The sequence below is a fragment of the Diabrotica virgifera genome, chromosome 5 (assembly GCF_917563875.1).
Source record: "Diabrotica virgifera virgifera chromosome 5, PGI_DIABVI_V3a".
Lineage (NCBI taxonomy): Eukaryota > Metazoa > Arthropoda > Insecta > Coleoptera > Chrysomelidae > Diabrotica > Diabrotica virgifera.
Window position 1 is genome coordinate 63,875,205 of NC_065447.1, and position 20,230 is coordinate 63,895,434.

Below are 20,230 nucleotides of genomic sequence, written 5' to 3' on the forward strand. Positions count from 1 at the left end.
AACTAATCTGATACAAGAATAAAGACAAAACAAGTCATAATGAAAATGAAGTGACAATGAAGAATAAGTTATCTGAAAAATAGAATATTTAAAGAGAATATTTTATACTGCTACAAACAGTATATATTGAGTATGATATAAATATACTTTTAAATTTCTATAATATAATATAATATAACTTTAAATTCTTATAATATAAATATATTTTGATTGAAAACATAAGACAAGTCATGTAAGACTGTATCTCAATTAGAGAAATAGAGACTATTTTTTATGACGTAAAAGTGACTATTCGTGCGAAGAAACTGAACTTATATTTAATTAGTGTCAAAAAAAAAGATAAACTATTTTTAGCTATTGTAAGTTTTTCTCGTTCGTAATTTTTATGTAAATATTTTGTGGGTACCCGGGCCCAGAAACAAATTTAGAATTAGGATTTAAATTTTTCCTTATGGTCAGGAGATTTTAATCGATTTTTTTTAACAGAATATAGTCTATTTTTATTAACACTTTCTTTCGGATTTTTTTTTTCTCATAATTGAATGCTTGAAGTTTTTTGATACCGATAAAGATCGTTTGATACGATTAAGATCGTTGATTTTAACTTTTTTTAATATCGGTCGAATTCTAATATAAATATGATTTTTAAATGTTTTATGATGATTAATTAATGAGATAACTGATTTTTTTAATATATTAAAAGCATAACTAATATGAGACAATCTAGACAAAACAAAAAAAAAACACACTCTTGTCAAGAAAACTGGTACAAAATGAAGATCAGAAGATTTTAGCATACCCAATTTTTGTTTTGAAGTAATCCTATTCTCAACTAAGGGTGAGCAGTAGGTTCAAATAGGAATTTAGGGATGCGAGACGTAGAAGAAGATTTTTAAGCGCACAACTATCCATTTTGTCTTTTTGGAACAAACCTTCTCACGACTAAGGACGTGCAAAAGGACCGGAAGCAAATTCAAGGGTTTAAAGCTGCGGAAAAACTACCCACCGAGTAGGTAAGGGTAAGAGAAGAAGAATTTATGAAGTAAATGATATATAAATGAAGAATTATGAAAAATGATGAATATATGAAAAAAGATATATATGAAATATAAAGTAAAGGAAAAATGAAATAATGAAGAAATATGAAGAAGAAGAAGATTTATGTTTAATAGTACACTACGAAGAAAGTACTAAGTATAAAGAAAATGAAGAAATATGTAATTATTGTGAAGTACCAGACAAGAAGAATAAAAAAAGAGAGAATTTCTAATAGAAGAATATGTAAAAATTTGAGAACAGCAAAATATTTGTCTTGTAAATGTCTAGTAACAGAGTAATTTAAATTTTAAGAGTTTAAGTTGTAAATTTCTTTTTAAACCTTTGAGTTAAAGTAAAATATAAAATATAATTTCTCAGTGTACTTTCGCGAGATATAAGGAAGTAATAAATAAGAATAGACGATATTTGATGACTATTTTTTTAATTGTGTAATAAGTTGTATATTTGTATATTTTGTATAAATTTGTATTTTTCTGTAAATTCAGTTGATGATGATGACACGAAAAAAATTCCTCTCTTTCAAAAGGGAGAGAGAAAAGGCACAGTAAATTGCAGAGTAATTTTTTTTCTTTAGGAACGGTGGTGTCCTAGATTTTAACAATATTTCAGATAATTTCAAATATCTTAAAATTATTCCACTGTAATATATTTAAATATATTAGTAAACAATCAAGCATGCCGAATGTTTAAGTAGTCTTGTAAACAAAACTTACACATGTAGGTATTAGTGCAAGATTGCATTTCTGTATATTATTATTGAAATAATAATCTTGACATACATATACGAAAGTATTACAAACATAGGTAATCAATAAGTATTCATACACAGAAATATTTAGGGCAGTCTAACAGTCTAATATTGGGGTTACTGTAGAGAGTGCCACCTCGACTAAGGACGTTCATTCCATCGTCAACTGGGTACTATTAACGAGTATTAAATGTACCTATAATAATAAAGTATTAATGGGAAATATAGTGTCTTCCAGTTAATCACCCCATCGTTAGGGTAGCAAAAACGCGTTACCACCATACCCCTCCTTAAGTGTTGTACGTTGTCCACATATGGCTCGACTTTGGAAGGTTGCATATACGCATCCTCCGCAGCGAAAGGATTAAACATAATTTCACACTTTTACGGTTTTTCTCCAGTATGCTTTTCTAAATGTGTTTTTAAATTACTTTTAGTAGTAAATTGCTTTAAACAAATCCCACACTTGTAAGGCTTGCCTCCAGTGTGTGTTTTCGTGTGTCTCTTCAACTGACTTGCAGCATTAAACTGCTTAAAACAAATTTCACACTTGTGATGTTTTTCTCCAGTGTGTGTTCCCAAATGTCGTTTTAAATGAGCATTTGTACTAAATCGTTTTAAACAAGTTTCACACTTGTATGGTTTTTCACCAGTGTGTACTCTCAAATGTATTTTTAAATCACTTGTAGTAATAAACTTCCTTAAACAAATTTCACACTGGTGTGGTTTTTCTCCGGTGTGCACTTTCAAATGTTTTTTCAAATCACTTGTAGTAATAAACCGCTTTAAGCAAGTTTCACACTCATGCGGTTTCTCTCCAGTATGCACTCTTATGTGTCTTTTCAACTCACTACTAGTAATAAATTGCCTCGAACAAATTTCACACTTGTGAGGTTTTTCACCAGTGTGCAATCTCAAATGTACTTTCAAATTAACTGATTGAGAAAATTGTTTTGAACAAACTTCACACTTATAAGGTTTCTCTTCACTGTGAATTTCCAAATGTCTTTTCAAATGATGTGATGTAGTAAATTGTCTTGAACAAATGTCACACTTATACGGTTTTTCTCCAGTATGATTTCCTAAATGTGTTTTTAAATGACTTGTCCGAGAAAACCGCTTACTGCAAATTTCACACTCATACGGTTTTTCTTCACTGTGTATTCTCACATGTCTTGTTAACTGACTTGCTGTAGCAAATTGCTTTAAACAAATTTCACACTTGTACGGTTTTACTCCAGTGTGCGTTCTGAAATGCGAGTACAAATTGTTTACTTGAGAAAACTGCATAAAACAAATTTCACACTTATAAGGTTTTTCTCCAGTGTGGGTTCTCAAATGTGATTTCAAGTGACATAGTTGAGAAACCTGCTTGAAACAGATTTCACATGTGTAAGGTCTTTTTCCAGTTATAGATTCCAAATTTGTATTTAATAATGTTCCTTCCATGTGTTGTCCTGTATATTTATCTTTATGAGACGAATCTACCGTTTCCATAATGTCCGTTGCGTTTTCCTCCTGGGAACAACCTAAAATACAAAAACCAACTGTAAACATTTTTTCTAGAACTCAAAACCGAAGAAATATAATAATAAATAAAATACAATTAAAGCTACAGTTAGACAACAAACACAATTTTTATTATGGGCGTCGAAACCATAAACAATAATTTAATAAAATCTATCTACTCTGGGCACATTAGAAAAAGACAAGGAAAAGTTATTTACCAGCAATTTTATTGCTGGAATCGAATCTTATGATCATATATTAATATTGTAGGTATGCAAAATCTGCAGATAGTGTGCTATTTTTTTTCTAAACTAATTATCATTTCAAAATCATGTTTGATTCAATTGAAGGGTTTATTTCAAAAACAACCAATGTCAGTTTTATGAAATTTTTACCTATTGGCACTACTTGATAGCAAATTAACATTTACATTCGTCAGAAACCTATCGTGACAAAAACCGCCATAGTCTTAAAATTATAATGATTTTTAAATACACTGTTTTTGCATAAACAACCAAGGTCAGTATGTATATATTTTGTCAATAACAACCAATGTCATTTGACATTGGCAGTTTTTGTTCTTAATTCTGAATATTTAATGGTCAGATAAATAATCTGATGTTCTAGTCAGAACAAAAACCATTTATGGTTTACTTCCGATATATGCTGGTACGTTCTTTAAAGGTTTTTAAAAGAATAACGCACATATTTCCCATCAAGGGTCATTCCTTCCTTCCGAATGACTAGGACTTAGTCCCAATTGAGAGAAAAAAAGAGAATATCTAGTTCAGAAGTGCCAGAAGATTGGGATGTACTGATACGTCAATCAGTAGAAAAGTTATCTCATTTAAAGTAGTCAATATGACTCAGGACAATTATTTGGACATAAATAAAGGATTTTCCCAATATTTTCTAAAGAGCCTAACACAAAGTTTGGGTCTTATTATTGGTAGAGATACTGTATCATTGTGCTGTTCGAAATAAGAGAGTATTGGTCAATACTATAGACTTAGATAAGTTATATCAGTGTCTGCTTTTTATTAGGTAGTTCTGTTAAAATTCAGAATATTAAGTACATTTTAAAAAACCCTAAAAGCGTTCCCACCTTTCAAAAATTTCGAGTCACCGAAACGGCACCAACTACTACTGTTAACATTGATGAAGATGGCGATATCAGAGGATGCGCGTAACTTGAACTTGTATACATACTATTCTGATTCATAAAATATTTGCAGCAAGACGTGGGTTTTCGTTCAAAAACAGCCAATGTCAAAGTATTTTTCATTTTTTCAAGAAGTAAATACCCTTTTGGCACCTAGTACATTAAATAATATTTCTTTGTACATATTCTAATTAATAAGAAATTAGAAAAAAAAACATTGGCTTAAATACTATCAGTTTATTCAGTTTTTATTAATTTCTTAAAATTTACTTTTTTTGACATAAACCCTTCAATTATATTGCTCTGTAAATCCAAAGATTTTAACTTAACACCAAAAACATCCAAATAAAAATTCACTCTAATTTAATTCTACATAGATATTTTTTCCGATTTGCTTCGATGAAAATTTCCTCGGAAAATCCGGGTTTTCCCAACACATTCTTTTATTTTCAACTAAAATTTTAGGTAAGTAATTATTTCTCAATAATTAAATAACGGGAATGCTTCTTTGAGAAACCTCGAGGCATTCGAGATGTGGTGTTACAGGCGCATTTTGAGAATTTCGTGGGTGGATCGTGTGACTAATGTTGAGGTTCTACTTAGAATAGGCAAGGAATGCGAAATTATTAACACAATCAAAGAGCGCAAACTGGAATATCTTGGCCATGTTATGAGGAATGAACAGAGATATGGCTTGTTGCAACTCATTCTTCAGGGCAAGGTATTTGGAAAGAGAGGACCAGGGAGAAGAAGAATATCTTGGCTTCAAAACCTGAGAAAGTGGTTTAATGTGCGGCTTCCATGTTAATCTTTTGTCAAGGGTTAGTCCCAAATATTAGGCTTGTGTGGGTTTTCTGCTAATAACTCGAAAAAGTTTTCGTTTTATCAAAACAACTTTGCTCAACAAAAATGTACCTTTTGAAAAAGTAAACAAAACCGTTTTTTTTTATTTTCTTTAAGGCCAATAGTAGTCGAGCTATACTTTATTATATGTTAGCTCTTCTTTGTCAAATGCTAAATATTGTAATTTCAAAGTCAAAAGACATGAAAACTATGCATTTTTCGAGGATAACTTTAAAAAAAACTAATTTAAAGTATTTAAAAATATCTATCTCTAGAAATAAAAAAATAGTCTCTAGCTCAAAAGTTATGGGAATTATAATAAAAAGAATCATCATCATCATCACTGGCTCGACAACCCTTTCTGGGTCTTGACCTGTTCCAGGATTCTTCTCCATTCTGATCTGTTTCGTGCTTTTTTTCTCCAGTTTTTTATTTTTTAGGTTATTATATAATTTTCTATTTGTTCTAAATATCTCAGCTTCGGTCTTCCTCTTGTTTTTTTCGTACTGGCATCTGTTTGAATATTTTGTTTGGTATTTCGCCTTCTTCCATTCTTTCTACATGTCCTATCCAACGCATCCGTCCTATTTTAATGAATGTATAATGAATAATAAAAAGAATGTCAGTCCCTATTTTTTTCAGCGAAAAAGTGATCGGAAACTTCCCCTACTCACCACCCTAATTAAAATTAGTCATTAACTTTATTTGGTCTTCTTTATTTACCTATGTACTATTAATAGGTTCTAGATTTTAGAGGTTTGACCGGCCTAGAATGATTTGTTTTTAAAAATATGGAGTTATAAGCAAATAACGACATTTTGGAGTTTGGTAAAAAATTTTCCTTTTCTTTAGAATAGAAAGATTACCATCAGAGCTACGATAAAAAATTTTAAATTTAAAATTGTAGCTTATTTAATTCCCAAGAACCTGGTTTGCAAAAATTTTTTATACAGCAAAAATTGAGCGAGCTGTTGACGATTAAAACTTGTGATAACATGCAAAAACCACCTTTACCATCCCTTTCAAAGTCACCTCTTTTTGCGACTGAGGGTTTTAAAAGAATTTAATATTAATAGCCTTATAAACCTTGTAAAAACCTACAAAATTCTTTTTTACCAAACTTTCTAGGATAAAAAAAAAGTTACGGTTACAAAATCAAAATATTTTTTTGAAAAAGCAGGAGAAATCCAATTGGAAGCATAATAATGTGAGTTAGCAGTGATTTTAGTCAGTGACCTTATTCATTGTTTTTTATTTATGTATTAAAATATTCCAGAAGTATGACTGGCTTAGAATGATTAGTTTAAAAAAATGGAGTTAAAAGCGAATAACGAATTTTTTTAGTTTGACAAAAAATGTTATTTTCTTCAGAACAGAAAAATTAGCATCAGAGATACGAAAAAATGTTTAAATATTAACTGTTACAAATGTTACAAAATCAAAATATTTTTTTGAAAAAAACAGGAGAAATCCAATTGGAAGCATAATAATGTGAGTTAGCAGTGATTTTAGTCAGTGACCTTATTCATTGTTCTTTATTTATGTATTAAAATATTCCAGAAGTATGACTGGCTTAGAATGATTAGTTTAAAAAAATGGAGTTAAAAGCGAATAACGAATTTTTGTAGTTTGGCAAAAAATGTTATTTTCTTCAGAACAGAAAAATTAGCATCAAAGATACGAAAAAATGTTTAAATATTAATTGTAGGTTATTCAATTTCCAAGCACTCGGTTTGAAAAAAAAAATTTCTACCGCAAAAATTGAGTGAATTGTAAATGAGTATAATATCGAAAAACATTGACTTTTTCGATAGAAAACTAACACTTTCGATAGCGAATAAATCAGAAACTATTAATTAAAAAAAAATGTATAGAACATTTTTTGCTTAAAATGAACGTTTTTATCAACTTTTGCGGTGAAAATATAATCAAAATTTCCACCCCCGAGATGGGGTGGTAACCACTCCCATGGTAAAAGCGCCTCTCGGCATCATATAGATTTTGATACTTGGCCTATCCACTACTTATCTTCAAATTTTCAAGCAAATCGATCCATTCTGTAAAAATTGTGGGGTGAAAAGCTTCGGTTCCTGGACTATTCCGGGAATAGTCCCGGACCTTCGGTTCCGGGAAATTGCTGAATTCGATCATTGCTGAAATATGGACATGGTGTCACATTTAATATGCATCTGTAGATGTAATGTGACATTTTTTGACACCGATTTTTTGTTACAACTCGTTATTTTAAAAACGTCGTCTATAGATGTTGTGCCACATTACATCAATGGAAATTAGACATCTATAGATGTTCTGTCTATCAACGTGTTAAGACATTCCATGTAGATGGCATACATGTGAGCCAGATGAGGCCTTCACCAATGTATGGACGGCACGCATGTATAACATTGATTATACACATTTTTAATATGTGATTTTTTGTCCCTTCAGAGTATAAGTCTTAGGATCACACATCCCCACACAATGTGTTAAATGTTAAAAACACAAATGTTAAACCTAGTGTTGAAAAATTCTCGAGAATGAAAAATCGGAGAATATTCCCGAGAATATTCTCGATATGGAGAATTCTCTGAGAATGAATCTTATGACGCGCTTATGGATATTGTTAAAGATGAAATAGGGTATTAAAAATCATTAAATTATATACAAAATTATGAGGCGAAACAACAGCGTTCTTTATATATAAGAAAATACAAAAACAACAGAAAACAAAATTTATTTGACAAAAAAAATGAAATTTTCTTAACAGCAAATACTGGATGTGGTGAGCTAATCTGAAAAAGATGAGGCCTCAGATTCATAATCTATTTCTATCATTAGCTCATCCTGGTCATCTACATTCTGCATTTCAATGTACTGATGAGAAGTTGTGGGATTTTGTTTTTCACTAGTCGCCAGCTCAGTCATGGATTGGTCTACGGCCTACGTTTAACAATTTTAAATTGTGAGCAATAAAAGTTACCTTATCAGCCCGTTCACCAGTAAGCCGCTTTCTTTTAGAGGAGTGAATAAAATCATAAGTACTTACTGAAACTTCTTTCAGTCGATGCACTGGATGAAGGCATGCTTACCGTCATTGGACGAACCTAACAACTGTGTTGGCTAAAAAGCAGTTGATGAATGTTTCTGTTGATCCTTTTCAAATAATTGTCTCGCTCCCACTGGACATTTAACACATTTTACTAAATGTTTTGTCATTCTTGTTTTTCAAGAACCTATTGACTATCACAGAATTTGCAAAAGTACTAGTTTTACCTTGTACACTTTTAATTTTACAGTAATTCCATATATTCCTTTTAAAGCGAGCACCACACTCTCGCGAAGTTACTTCGGGAAAGTTCACCGAAGTCCGAAGTACCCGTCACTACACACTCATTCTACTTCGCGAGGGCGAAGTAGATAAGGACTTCGGTTCCTTTGACTTGGTCTCAAAAACCGCCAGAGAATGCAAGTAGGCCGAGGCGCAGCAAAATCGCATGAAGAACCTGTCTACACTCTCGTACTCGCTAAACTTCGATCGACTTCGTGAGTGTTAGAGTGAGCGTTTTAGGTTTTTTAGTAAATTATACTTTACTTTGATCCATTCTAAATATTTGCACGTTAATATAGCACTAAAACAATAAATACTGACACTGTAAACACCCTAGCTAGTGTTTCATGGGATTCCCCAGCCCCGGCTACGCATCGGGGATTTGATCTAAAATCGCGTGAAGGCGAAAAAGCATTTCATGAGCGGAGCTGCAAGTAGGTGTTTGAGCTTCAAGAATAATAATGTTTGGGAAGCAAAAAATATACTGGGTGAATTGGCAAAAACAATATGCCCGAGAATATTCTCTTCTTACATCACTAGTTAAACCCCACATAATGTTAAAAATACAAATACATAGTCACATTTGAAAGCTGTATAATTATTTAAACAATCTTTGTTGAAACAAATTAACAATTTCTGTTATAATAAATAAATTTATTTCTACAGCATATTTTGCATTTAGTAGTACATTAGTTACGTGCCTGTACTCAAGGTACTTGGAAACAAAAAAAAAATGAAGAAAATTGCTCCGCGGTAAGCCAAGAGAAGACTTTTTTTTAATGTATACCGATCTCGAACTCTGAGATTCTATTTTCTTCAACCTAGTTTTTGATTGGGATTTTGGGAAAGGTAATGGAAAGAACAAACAAGGAGTTAGAAGAATTGTATAAGAAGCCTAATATAATTGCAGTTGTAAGAGCACAAAGACTTAGATGGTTAGGACCTGTTCAAAGAATGGTCCAAGTTAGAATGCCCCAAAAATCATGTTAAGCGCCGAGATTGCCGAGATATTATATTTGTTTATAAGCCAAAAAATTGTTTATAACTTAAAACATTCCTTAGGCCACTCAAGTAGTCCAATTCAGCAATTCTGTAAAGTACCTACGTTAGATAGGTATAGTGCCTTTTTATGTGAAAATCATAGTTTTGTGGTGTATCATAATTATCATGATTATTATAGGTACCGTAAATTGTTAATTAACAATTTAATTGTAGTAAACTATTCATTCACTTTCCACTGGCTTCTGAAAATATAATCTATACCAAAAAAGCTTTTATTTATTTTCCCGTTATTTCTTCTTCTTCTTAAGGTGCCTATCCGTTCCGGATGTTGGCGATCAGCATGGCTATCCTAACTTTGCTTGCTGCTATTCTGAACAGTCTGGTTGTCGATGTATTAACCTTCGGAGTACGGAGATTATTTGACTTACTTAGATTACGAAGATGGGTCAAGCGTGACCCATTCTCATTTTGTTTATAAGGATGTTTTAAATAGTCAGTATTAATAAACAGTATCTTTAATTCAACAAAAAACAAACAAACATAACCATTATACTTAATCCTAAATTATTGTATTTAAATTTTTTAAGATGGTTTCCCATGGGTATACACTAGTTCGCTGCGGCGGCCAGATTTTAATACCTTACAGAAAACGGGCATAGGTAAATTCGCTCCGGCCATATATTTGAATACGTATACCCGTAAACAGAGACGGCTGCGATTTACGTGTACTTACAAACATATTAAAAATATTTTTCGAAATCCGAAGACCGGGTCAGGACTGACCCGGCATCATAGATGTTACGTAGAGGAAAAACTGTAATTTGCATGTTCACGAATTATATACGAAAAAATAGACTGAAACAAATAAGGAGAACTTACGACCAATCGGATCTGTAAAAAAATTATTTCATAAAATATTAAGAAATAAGTGAATTTCGGGTCACGCTTGACCCAGTCTTCGTACTCCGAAGGTTAAAGCCAATAAAATCCAGATCAACATCAAAATACGACAAATGAGCTGGCTTATTAGTCGAAAATCAAAACTCAATATTGAAAATAAACGGTTCCTAAACAAAACTATGATAAAACCAATTTGGACCTATGGTGTTCAACTCTGGGGCTGCTCAAAGCCATCAAATATCAAGATAATACAAAGAGTCCAATTAAAAATATTGAGGATGATATTCAACGCACCCTGGTATGTAAGCAATAAAAACCTACACAACGACTCGGCTACACCCTTGGTAGAGGAAGAAATTCCAAGGATCACAAAGAGCTACCTTGATGGACTGAGAAGTCATCCAAGTGCTGAAGTAAGACTGCTAAATACTCCTCCCGAATTCACAAGACGACTGAAGAAACTATGGCCAACAGATTTAATAAATTAAATATACATACAGGGTGAGTCATGAGGAACTGTACATACTCCTACCTCGTATAGAGGCTCCTATGGGGAATAACAAATGACCATTAAAAAGTGTCTGCTCCCCTTGTTTAATAATATACAGAGCGAGTTTCGCACTTTGACAGAAATTTATATTCGTCATAATTTTTGAACGGTCAGATCGATGTGTCTCTTGTTTTGGTCAATCGTTACACTATTACCACCTAATCAACTGATTTCTTCAAACTAGAAAAAAATCAGGTCCATCTTTAAAAAATTAGTTCGTTTGGGTATTAGAAAAAAATTCACACTGTATATGCTTTTTGAAAACTCTAATATGAATTTTACAAATTAGACAAATAGGCAATTAAAATGGCATATTTATTTTTTTCCCCACACGATTACTTATTTTTTTATAAAAAAATCAAATTTACTATGAGTTAAAAGTTTGGTAAAGTAAACCATAGATTTAAAAAAATTAACTTTTATTACAAAAATTAATTTTTTTAACAAATATTTGATTTATGTTACCACCCAATCAACTGATTTACTCAAACTAGAAAAAAATCAGGTCCGGCTTTAAAAAATTATTTCGTTTGGGTCTTAGAAAAAATTTCACCCTGTATACGCTTTTTGAAAACCCTAATATGAATTTTACAAATTAGACAAATAGGCAATTAAAATGGCATATTTATTTTTTTCCCCACATGATTACTTAATTTTTTATAAAAAAATCAAATTTGACTATGAATAATAATTAAAAGTTAGGTAAAGTGAACCATAGCCTTAAAAAAAATTTACTTTTATTACAAAAATTAATTTTTTTTAACAAATATTTAATTTATGTTACCACCCAATCAACTGATTTATTCAAACTAGAAAAAAATCAGGCCCGGATTTAAAAAATTATTTCGTTTTGGTCTTAGAAAAAATTTCACCCTGTATAAGCTTTTTGAAAACTCTAATATGAATTTTACAAATAAGACAAATAGGCAATTAAAATGGCATATTTATTTTTTCCCCACACGATTACTTAATTTTTTATTAAAAAATCAAATTTGTCAAAATCTGAATTTTAACATAAAAATGAAAAAAAAAAAGATGAAAATCACGTTTTAACTAGCTACAACGTTCCATTTAAAAAAATTTTTTCTGAAATTTTTACAGCACATATCTCTTACCATTGTGAAAGACTATGACAATTGTTGTAGACTTTCAGTCTTCTTCTCGTAAAAGTTATGAATTTTTAAAAATAAAAGATGCAGCTTCGTGAATTGCAAAGTTAAATCGCAAAAATTAAGTGAAAAAATTTAAAATTTATCTATTTGATCACGTCTATGTTAAACTATAGAGTCCAAAGAGAAGTATTATGGGGAGTTTTAGATCTAGACGTGTTACAGAAAAAAAAAAATGATGAAACTTTTAATTTTAAGAAAAACGTTGTTTAATTTTTTTTATTTTTATGGTAAAATTGCGATTTTGACAAATTTTATTTTTTAATAAAAAATTAAGTAATTGTGTGGGGAAAAAATAGATGTCATTTTAATTGCCTATTTGTCTAATTTGTAAAAGTCATATTAGAGTTTTCAAAAAGCATATACAGGGTGAAATTTTTTCTAAGACCCAAATGAACTAATTTTTTAAAGCCGGACCTGATTTTTTCTAGTTTGAATAAATCAGTTGATTGGGTGGTAACATAAATCAAATATCTGTTACAAAAAATTAATTTTTGTAATAAAAGTTAATTTTTTTTAAATCTATGGTTCACTTTACCAAATTTTTAATTCATAGTCAAATTTGATTTTTTTATAAAAAATTAAGTAATAGATAGATAGATATTTATTTATTTATCATAATAGATAATACACAAAACAGAAACATTGCACTCCACACCTGTACAAATTACATAAGAATTGTCAAGGCAAGGAGCGCTGTATAATTATCATAAAGTATTACAAAAAATTTTTACAAAAATTAAAAACATGAGACTAAACAAATAAAGAAATAAGCATTGTCAAATTAAATTAATCAGAAACATTCAATATATAAACAAAAAAAAAGAGAAAATAAAATAAAAATAAAAACACTGGAAGTACAACAAACATTGCCAATTGGTTTCTAGGTCTTAGTTTTAATATAATGGACTAATAATCTCTTAAAGATAGTTGCATTATGGCTATTTTTAATGTGATAAGGTATATTATTGAACTGTACAATTCCTTTATGAAACAAGCTTTTCATTGAACTGGACTTGTTGGTTGTTCTAACATAAAAATTTATTGAATTTGCAGCTCTAGTGCTATGCTCATGAACATTTGCTATCGGGACCAACTGACTGTTCAAATACTCAGGCAATAAATGGTTTACCATCTTAAATAAGAATGTCATAGATTGGACATACATAAAATGTTCAACTTTTAACCAATTTAAAGTTTTCAGCATATCTTGAATTCGAGTATATCGATTGCATCTCAATATTACTCGCATAGCCTTATTTTGGAGAATTTGAAGCCTGTCATAATTAGAACATCCTGTATAAATCAATGAACAACAATATAAAAAGTGAGGTAATATTAACGAATTATACATTGTTAATTTAGTTTGAAATGTCAAAAATGGTGATACTCTTCGAAAAAAACCTATTTTTTTCCCTATCTTTCTGCAAATGTAATCAACATGTTTACTAAAAGTTAGTTCCCTATCCAATATGAATCCCAAATACTTTATTTCCTGAACCATTTCAATTTTTTCATTATTTAATTTAATGTGAACATCCAAACTTAAGAATTTCCCCAAAAGAGTATTATTACCAATAAACATGTATTTGGATTTTAACTCATTGACTTTCAATTTGTTTAACTTAAATCTTTCAGTTAATAAATGCAATTCACGATTCATCGTGTCCACTACATCAACAAAATCTTCCCCATAAAAATATATTAATGTGCCATCAGCAAAAAGATGAATTTTACATTTGCTTAATACGTTTCCCAAATCATTAATGTATAATATGAAAAGTAGAGGTCCAAGTACACTGCCTTGCGGCACACCAATATCATTTAACTTTGGATTTGACATTTCACTAAGTATTTAATTTAGTCCTTTGGTACTATTTGACAGATAATTTTCCAGCCAATTAAAAACTGTCCCGTTAAAACCATATTTCTTTAATTTCAAAAGAAGTATATGACGATCTATTGTTTCAAATGCTCTTTTGAGATCTATAAAAACTGCGCATATACCGACCCCTGTCGTATCTAAAATACTTTTCATATCTGAGACAACTAACTGTAATGCGGTCTCACATGAATGAGAATTTCTAAATCCAGACTGGTAATTATACAGGATATTATTTGAAGTAATAAATTTAATCAGCTGATTGTACACCACAATTTCTAAAACTTTTTCACAAAATGGGAGCATATTTATTGGACGTAATTGATCAAGTTTATTAGTATTAGGAACTTTTGGAACAGGAACTATAGTTGATATTTTAAATTGCTTGGGCACCAGGCCCTTCTCTAAACTCATATTAATTAAATTTAATAAAGGATAACCTAACACATGAAATAGATTTTTGATAATATCAAGACCTACTTCATCCGTACTATTTTTTTTATATTGTAATTTGATTATATCATATAGTTGGTTTAGTGATATGCTCTCAAAAGTTTCAAAATTTACATCAGATGAAACAACTGTCTGCAAATTTAAATTAATATCACTATTTTGGTCAAAACTTACAATAATATCTTTAATACTATCAACATAATATTGATTTAATATGTTTGCCAAATTTACACTATATGTTACACCTTCATGTTCAAGACTTTGAAATTGTGATATAGTTTTATTAGTTCCTACTAACTGTTTGAGATGTTTCCACATTTGTTTAGAATTACCCCTATTCCTATCAATATTTGACTCATAAAATCTAATTTTAACTTGTTTTAAAATTCTAACACAGTTATTTCTTTCAATTTTATAGTTATTCCAATCTACGCAATCATTTGTAAACAAAAATCTTTTATAAGCAATATTTTTATTCTTAACTGCCAATTTACAAGTGTTGTCAAACCATTTATTACCAAAGTTCTTAACTTCCACAGTTTTAACTGGTGACACTCTATTCAAAACATCTACGATATTATTGACGAAAGTATCAGTAACTTCATCGATGTTTACCGAAGAATATGCCCAATCTTTTTCAATCAACATGTTTACCATATTATCATATATTATTTTAGAACGAATTTGTTTTGTTTCAATGACTTCACTTTTAGTTACTTTATTATTGAGCACATGGACAATACAGTGATCAGATATTAATTGTATGGGGAAAAAATAAATATGTCATTTTAATTGCCTATTTGTCTAATTTGTAAAATTAATATTAGAGTTTTCAAAAAGCGTATACAGGGTGAAATTTTTTCTAAGACCCAAACGAACTAATTTTTTAAAGCCGGACCTGATTTTTTCTAGTTGGAATAAATCAGTTGATTAGGTGGTAATATTGTAACGATTGACCAAAATAAGAGACACATCGATCTGACCGTTCAAAAATTATGACGAATATAAATTTCTGTCAAAATGCGAAAGTTGCCCTGTATATTATTAAACAATGGGAGCAGACACTTTTTAATGGTCATTTGTTATTCCCCATAGGGGCCTCTATACGAGGTAGGAGTATGTACAGTTCCTCATGACTCACCCTGTATTATGATCTAATGTAAAAATTATAATAGGAGGGTTGCCACAGGGCAGCTTCTCCCTCATGTATTTAACATTCAAGCTATTTACTTATAGCTTCGATGAAGCAGATTGTAAATTAAAATATGTAATAAAAAAAATTAGCAGAAAACTGATTAAAAACATTGATTTTTTCGATTTAAACGTTTTCAATTTAAAGTTTTCGATATCGAATAAATCGAAAACTGTTAATTGTATCAAAAAAATGTATAGATCATTTTCTGCTTAGAATGCATGTGTTTATAAACTTTTGCAGTCAAAATAAAATAAAAAATTTCCACACACGAGATTTGGTGGCAACCACCCCCATGGTAAAAGCGCCTTTCGGCCTCATATAGATTTTGATCCTTGGACTATCGACTACTTATTCTCAAATTTTCAAGTAAATCGATCCATTCTGTAAAAATTGTAAGGTTTTGTCCTATTTTAAGCTTCATTACTTGGACTACTATTAACTTTGCAAAATACTTAATATAGTGTCACATCACTTATACATTTGATGCACTGTGTTAAAAGGTACACATACAGTAAGTTTTTATAAAAAAAAGTCTACCACAAATTTTAACATCTTTGGCATTTGGTCATTAACGCAGCTCTACTCGAGTTACTAGGAAATAAAAAAAATGAAGAAAATTGCTCCATGGTAAGACATTATCATTATTATCATTAGTAATTACACAAGAGCTCTAAAATTATTGATTTGTATCCTGAGTGACACTTTGACAGTTTCCACGAGGGCAAAACAAATCGACAATTTTTAAGGGCTCGACAGTAATTTGGTAAGATTATTTCATAAATAGAACTGTCTTTTTAAATCATTTTAACTAAATTTTATTGATATCTTCGCCTGAATATTTGCTAAACATGTTTCTTGATGTTCTCTCTGACAGGTTGTAAACCATTAAGTGTCATTAATGTCACTGAATGTATTTTTGCGTAGCAATGGAGGGCATCTGACGTAATACTTAACAGGAAATTATCAGTAGTAATTGCACAAGAGCTCTGAAATTATTGAATTTTTCCCGAGTGACACTTTGACAGTTTTAATTTCACGAGCCGAAGGCGAGTGAAATTATGTCAAAGTGTCACGAGAGCAAAAATTCTATATTAATTTCAGAGGTCGAGTGCAATTTGTTGCGATTATTTCATGAATAAAACTGTTCAAAACCAAAATTTTATTGTAACTTATTTATGTAAGTACCATTAAACGCACAGTTTTTATAAATATTTGACGATTGAAAGCCATCACTTTTATAATTTTTAAAACATTAATTGTCATTAATGTCACTGAATGTATTTTTGCATAGCAACGAAGGGCATCTGACGTAATATGCTTAACCACGGGAGATTATCAAAAATTATCACCTTAATTTGCATCTCTGTAGCTTTCTATTGGTCAGAATATCCTATGAATGAAATAATCAAAAAAATTATCGGGTATAATATCACAAGAAAGTGAGAATAAATTGACAATAATGTGACAGTTTTTCGAAAATTTATTATCTGGCAATAGTCACAAGAGACCACAGGGCTTGAGTGGCTACTGCCTAATGACAACAAATTTGAGAAAAAATGAAGCATTATTTTCTTATTAAATATCTTATTCTTATTAAAAATCACACGACAGTAAGAATAAATTTTATTCTTACTGTCGTGTGATATTCGTAAGATTATTTTTTTAATACTTACATATAAAATTCAAGTCTTTATTTAAAAACAGTCAGTGACATTGATCCCAATTAATGTGACACTCATTTTTCACCTTGTCAAAGTGAACAGCACAGTTTAGCAAATATTTAGATGAAGATATTAATAAAATATTTAGTTAATTTATTTATAAATACAGTTTTATTCATGAAATAATCTTACTGAAGTAAATCGAGCGCTTAAATTTGCCTATTTGTGTTCTCCACGTGACAATTTGATATTAGATGCAGAACTAAAAGTATATTAACACATTCACGGTCATGACTGCATATGAAGTCATTTACTCCATAACAATACGTGTATACAATGACAGCGTGTCTGTGAATGTATTAATATTATGGATATTTTCTTAAATGTGACAGTTGTCAAAACTAGGAAACTGGCTGCAACTAAACAGAAACAATCTACTTAAAAAAAATTTCACAGTAATTTTCTACAGTAGATTATTCTCAGTATAATATTAATCTCATTGGACGGAATTAAACACGTGATCAAAAATCTTACTATACGATTGGAAGTTAAAATCATTAAAAAATAATCACTGTGATTTTTATTTCTGTAGATTTCTATTGGCCAGAATCTCTATGAATGAAATAATCCTTATAATACCATTGGTACCTTAATAACTATAATCAGCCTTATTTACTTACTTGCTTCATTTGCTTGCTTTTCTTCAAATGGTGTAAATTTATATTCATCTTGTTCTACTTTAGTGTTTACAGGGAATTCATTAAAGTTCAAATAATCAAATGCTTGATCTGCAGCAATTTCTTTCTTGGGTTCTTCCTTTATTTCAATTTTGAAGGCATCCAAAGGATCAACACAGGTGTCAGTATCTATTTTTATTTTACAAGTTTTCTCACTAGTTTCTTGTTTTACTTCCATGTTATAAAATTTGATTTTATGTACCGATTTCAGTTTAATGTTTACGTCAAAACAGCAAAGTCACTGATAAAGTTTCAAAGGAAACCCTAAAGGTGTCTTTTGGCATCACCACTCTTGACATCAGACATATTAAATAAGTTTCCAATAATTCCTTTGTTTGGGAATATAATATAATAATTGGGAACATAATACTCTCTACGATTCTACATTCGTTGATATAACATCTATTCATCTATAACTATAAAAAATTAATAACAAATAACATTCACCTTTCACCATCCACATCTCCACATCACCACTTTCAAATGAATATTAAATGTCAATGTCATAAATTGTGTGACAAATGTCAGTCATGTGTCATGTCAGTTTAGTTCTCACTGTAAAGGCGTGTACACACCAAAATTGCGGTTCGCTAACTACTATTCCTGAACAAGACGGCTTTACCAAAAATGAGTGTGATTTGTGAGTTCGCATTTCTATTGCTATATAATTATGAATAATGACGAATTAGTTGCTTGTGCCGCATTTCTTAAAATGGTTTCTGATAAACAAAAGAAAAAGCGTGGAAAAAGAAGATGGTGGCAATGAAATTTATTCAAAAGTCGTTTGGTTTATGGAGGATCTCATTTATTGAGAGATTTGCAAATGGAGGATAAGTGGCTATTTAATAATTTTAACCGTATACGCACATACGAGTGTATCGGATTTTGAAGAATTAATAAATAGGATTGGATATGTGGAATTATCTAATATCTCCCCTATCTCTCTGTTTCTTTCTATTTCTGTTCTCTCTATTTTTCTTTTTATATTCGGAATTCCTAGGGTCCCATAAATTTGCATGTCTACGATATTCTTCTATCAAGATAATTTCTCGTCTTCGGTAGCTATTTTTATATTTATTTTTGGTAGCTATCTTGTACGCATCACCCTAGATATCACTCTCGAGGTTATCGCACATTTATGTCAAGCACCTTTTCTTTTCATTGTTTATTTCCTTTGAGAGTTCTTTCTGTAAAGTTTTTAATCGCTCTAGTGACTTTTCTTCTCAGTTAAATGTATCCCCTTCTGATCCCCTCTATGTTGTATGTCCACCAATATGGGTTGCTGCTTATCCTTCCACCTTGTGGGCAGGCCTTTGGTTAGCTTTGATTTTTCATATCCTTTTTCATAATTGTTGGGATATTCTTCCATTGCTCTGATTTCTTCTTTTAGTTTCTGCCTACCAATGTGTTTTGTTCTTCTACCATCGTTAGTTTTCTTATCTTGAGTAGGATGTATCTATAATGGTTAAATATTTCCCTTTTGAGTACATCCCATTTAGCCGTAATCCTCATCATCGTCGCCGTCACATCTATATAAGTCCGGCTTTCCCCTCTGACAAAGGTTGGTTTGTCGTTGTTAAGGTCCGATAGATTCATTGCTTGGATTACCTCAATCCACATAAGTATCTCCTCTGCAATCACTATGTGGTGCCCCCATGGCACAAATTGCACATTTATGTCACCCGCAATAATTAATGTTTTTTTCCCTCTTGCATGACTGGTTAGGTCTTCCACGACTTTCTTGTTTTCCCCTAGTGTGGTATTCGGGGAGATGTGGGTCGCCACCAGGACAAACATTCCGGGGTTCAGAACCACCCCGAAGGTAGTCATACAAAAATTATGAATATATATTTAGTTTTACCATAAAAATATGTGCCGCGCTATCCTTATTGGAGAAATTGAACAAATCAACTCCTACGGGGGTGAAACAAATATGAATTCCAGCAATTCTTGCGTGTTAGTTTCCCACTTTCAGGTATTCTGTGCACACTTAGACCAAACGATGGTATGCTGAAACAAGTTGGAATAAAAA

General features: G+C 30.8%; 1 protein-coding gene across 1 annotated transcript; it reads right to left on the reverse strand.

The window, feature by feature from the left end:
* Positions 1-1,777: 1,777 nt before the first annotated feature.
* On the reverse strand, positions 1,778-18,854 carry LOC126884201 (zinc finger protein 664-like). The gene is made up of 2 exons (XM_050650069.1): positions 18,142-18,854; positions 1,778-3,336 (listed from the first exon to the last, which is right to left on the reverse strand). Exons 1-2 carry the CDS (start codon positions 18,374-18,376, stop codon positions 2,192-2,194), a joined length of 1,380 nt encoding a protein of 459 aa, XP_050506026.1. The 5' UTR covers positions 18,377-18,854; the 3' UTR covers positions 1,778-2,191.
* Between the last annotated feature and the right edge of the window lie 1,376 nt (positions 18,855-20,230).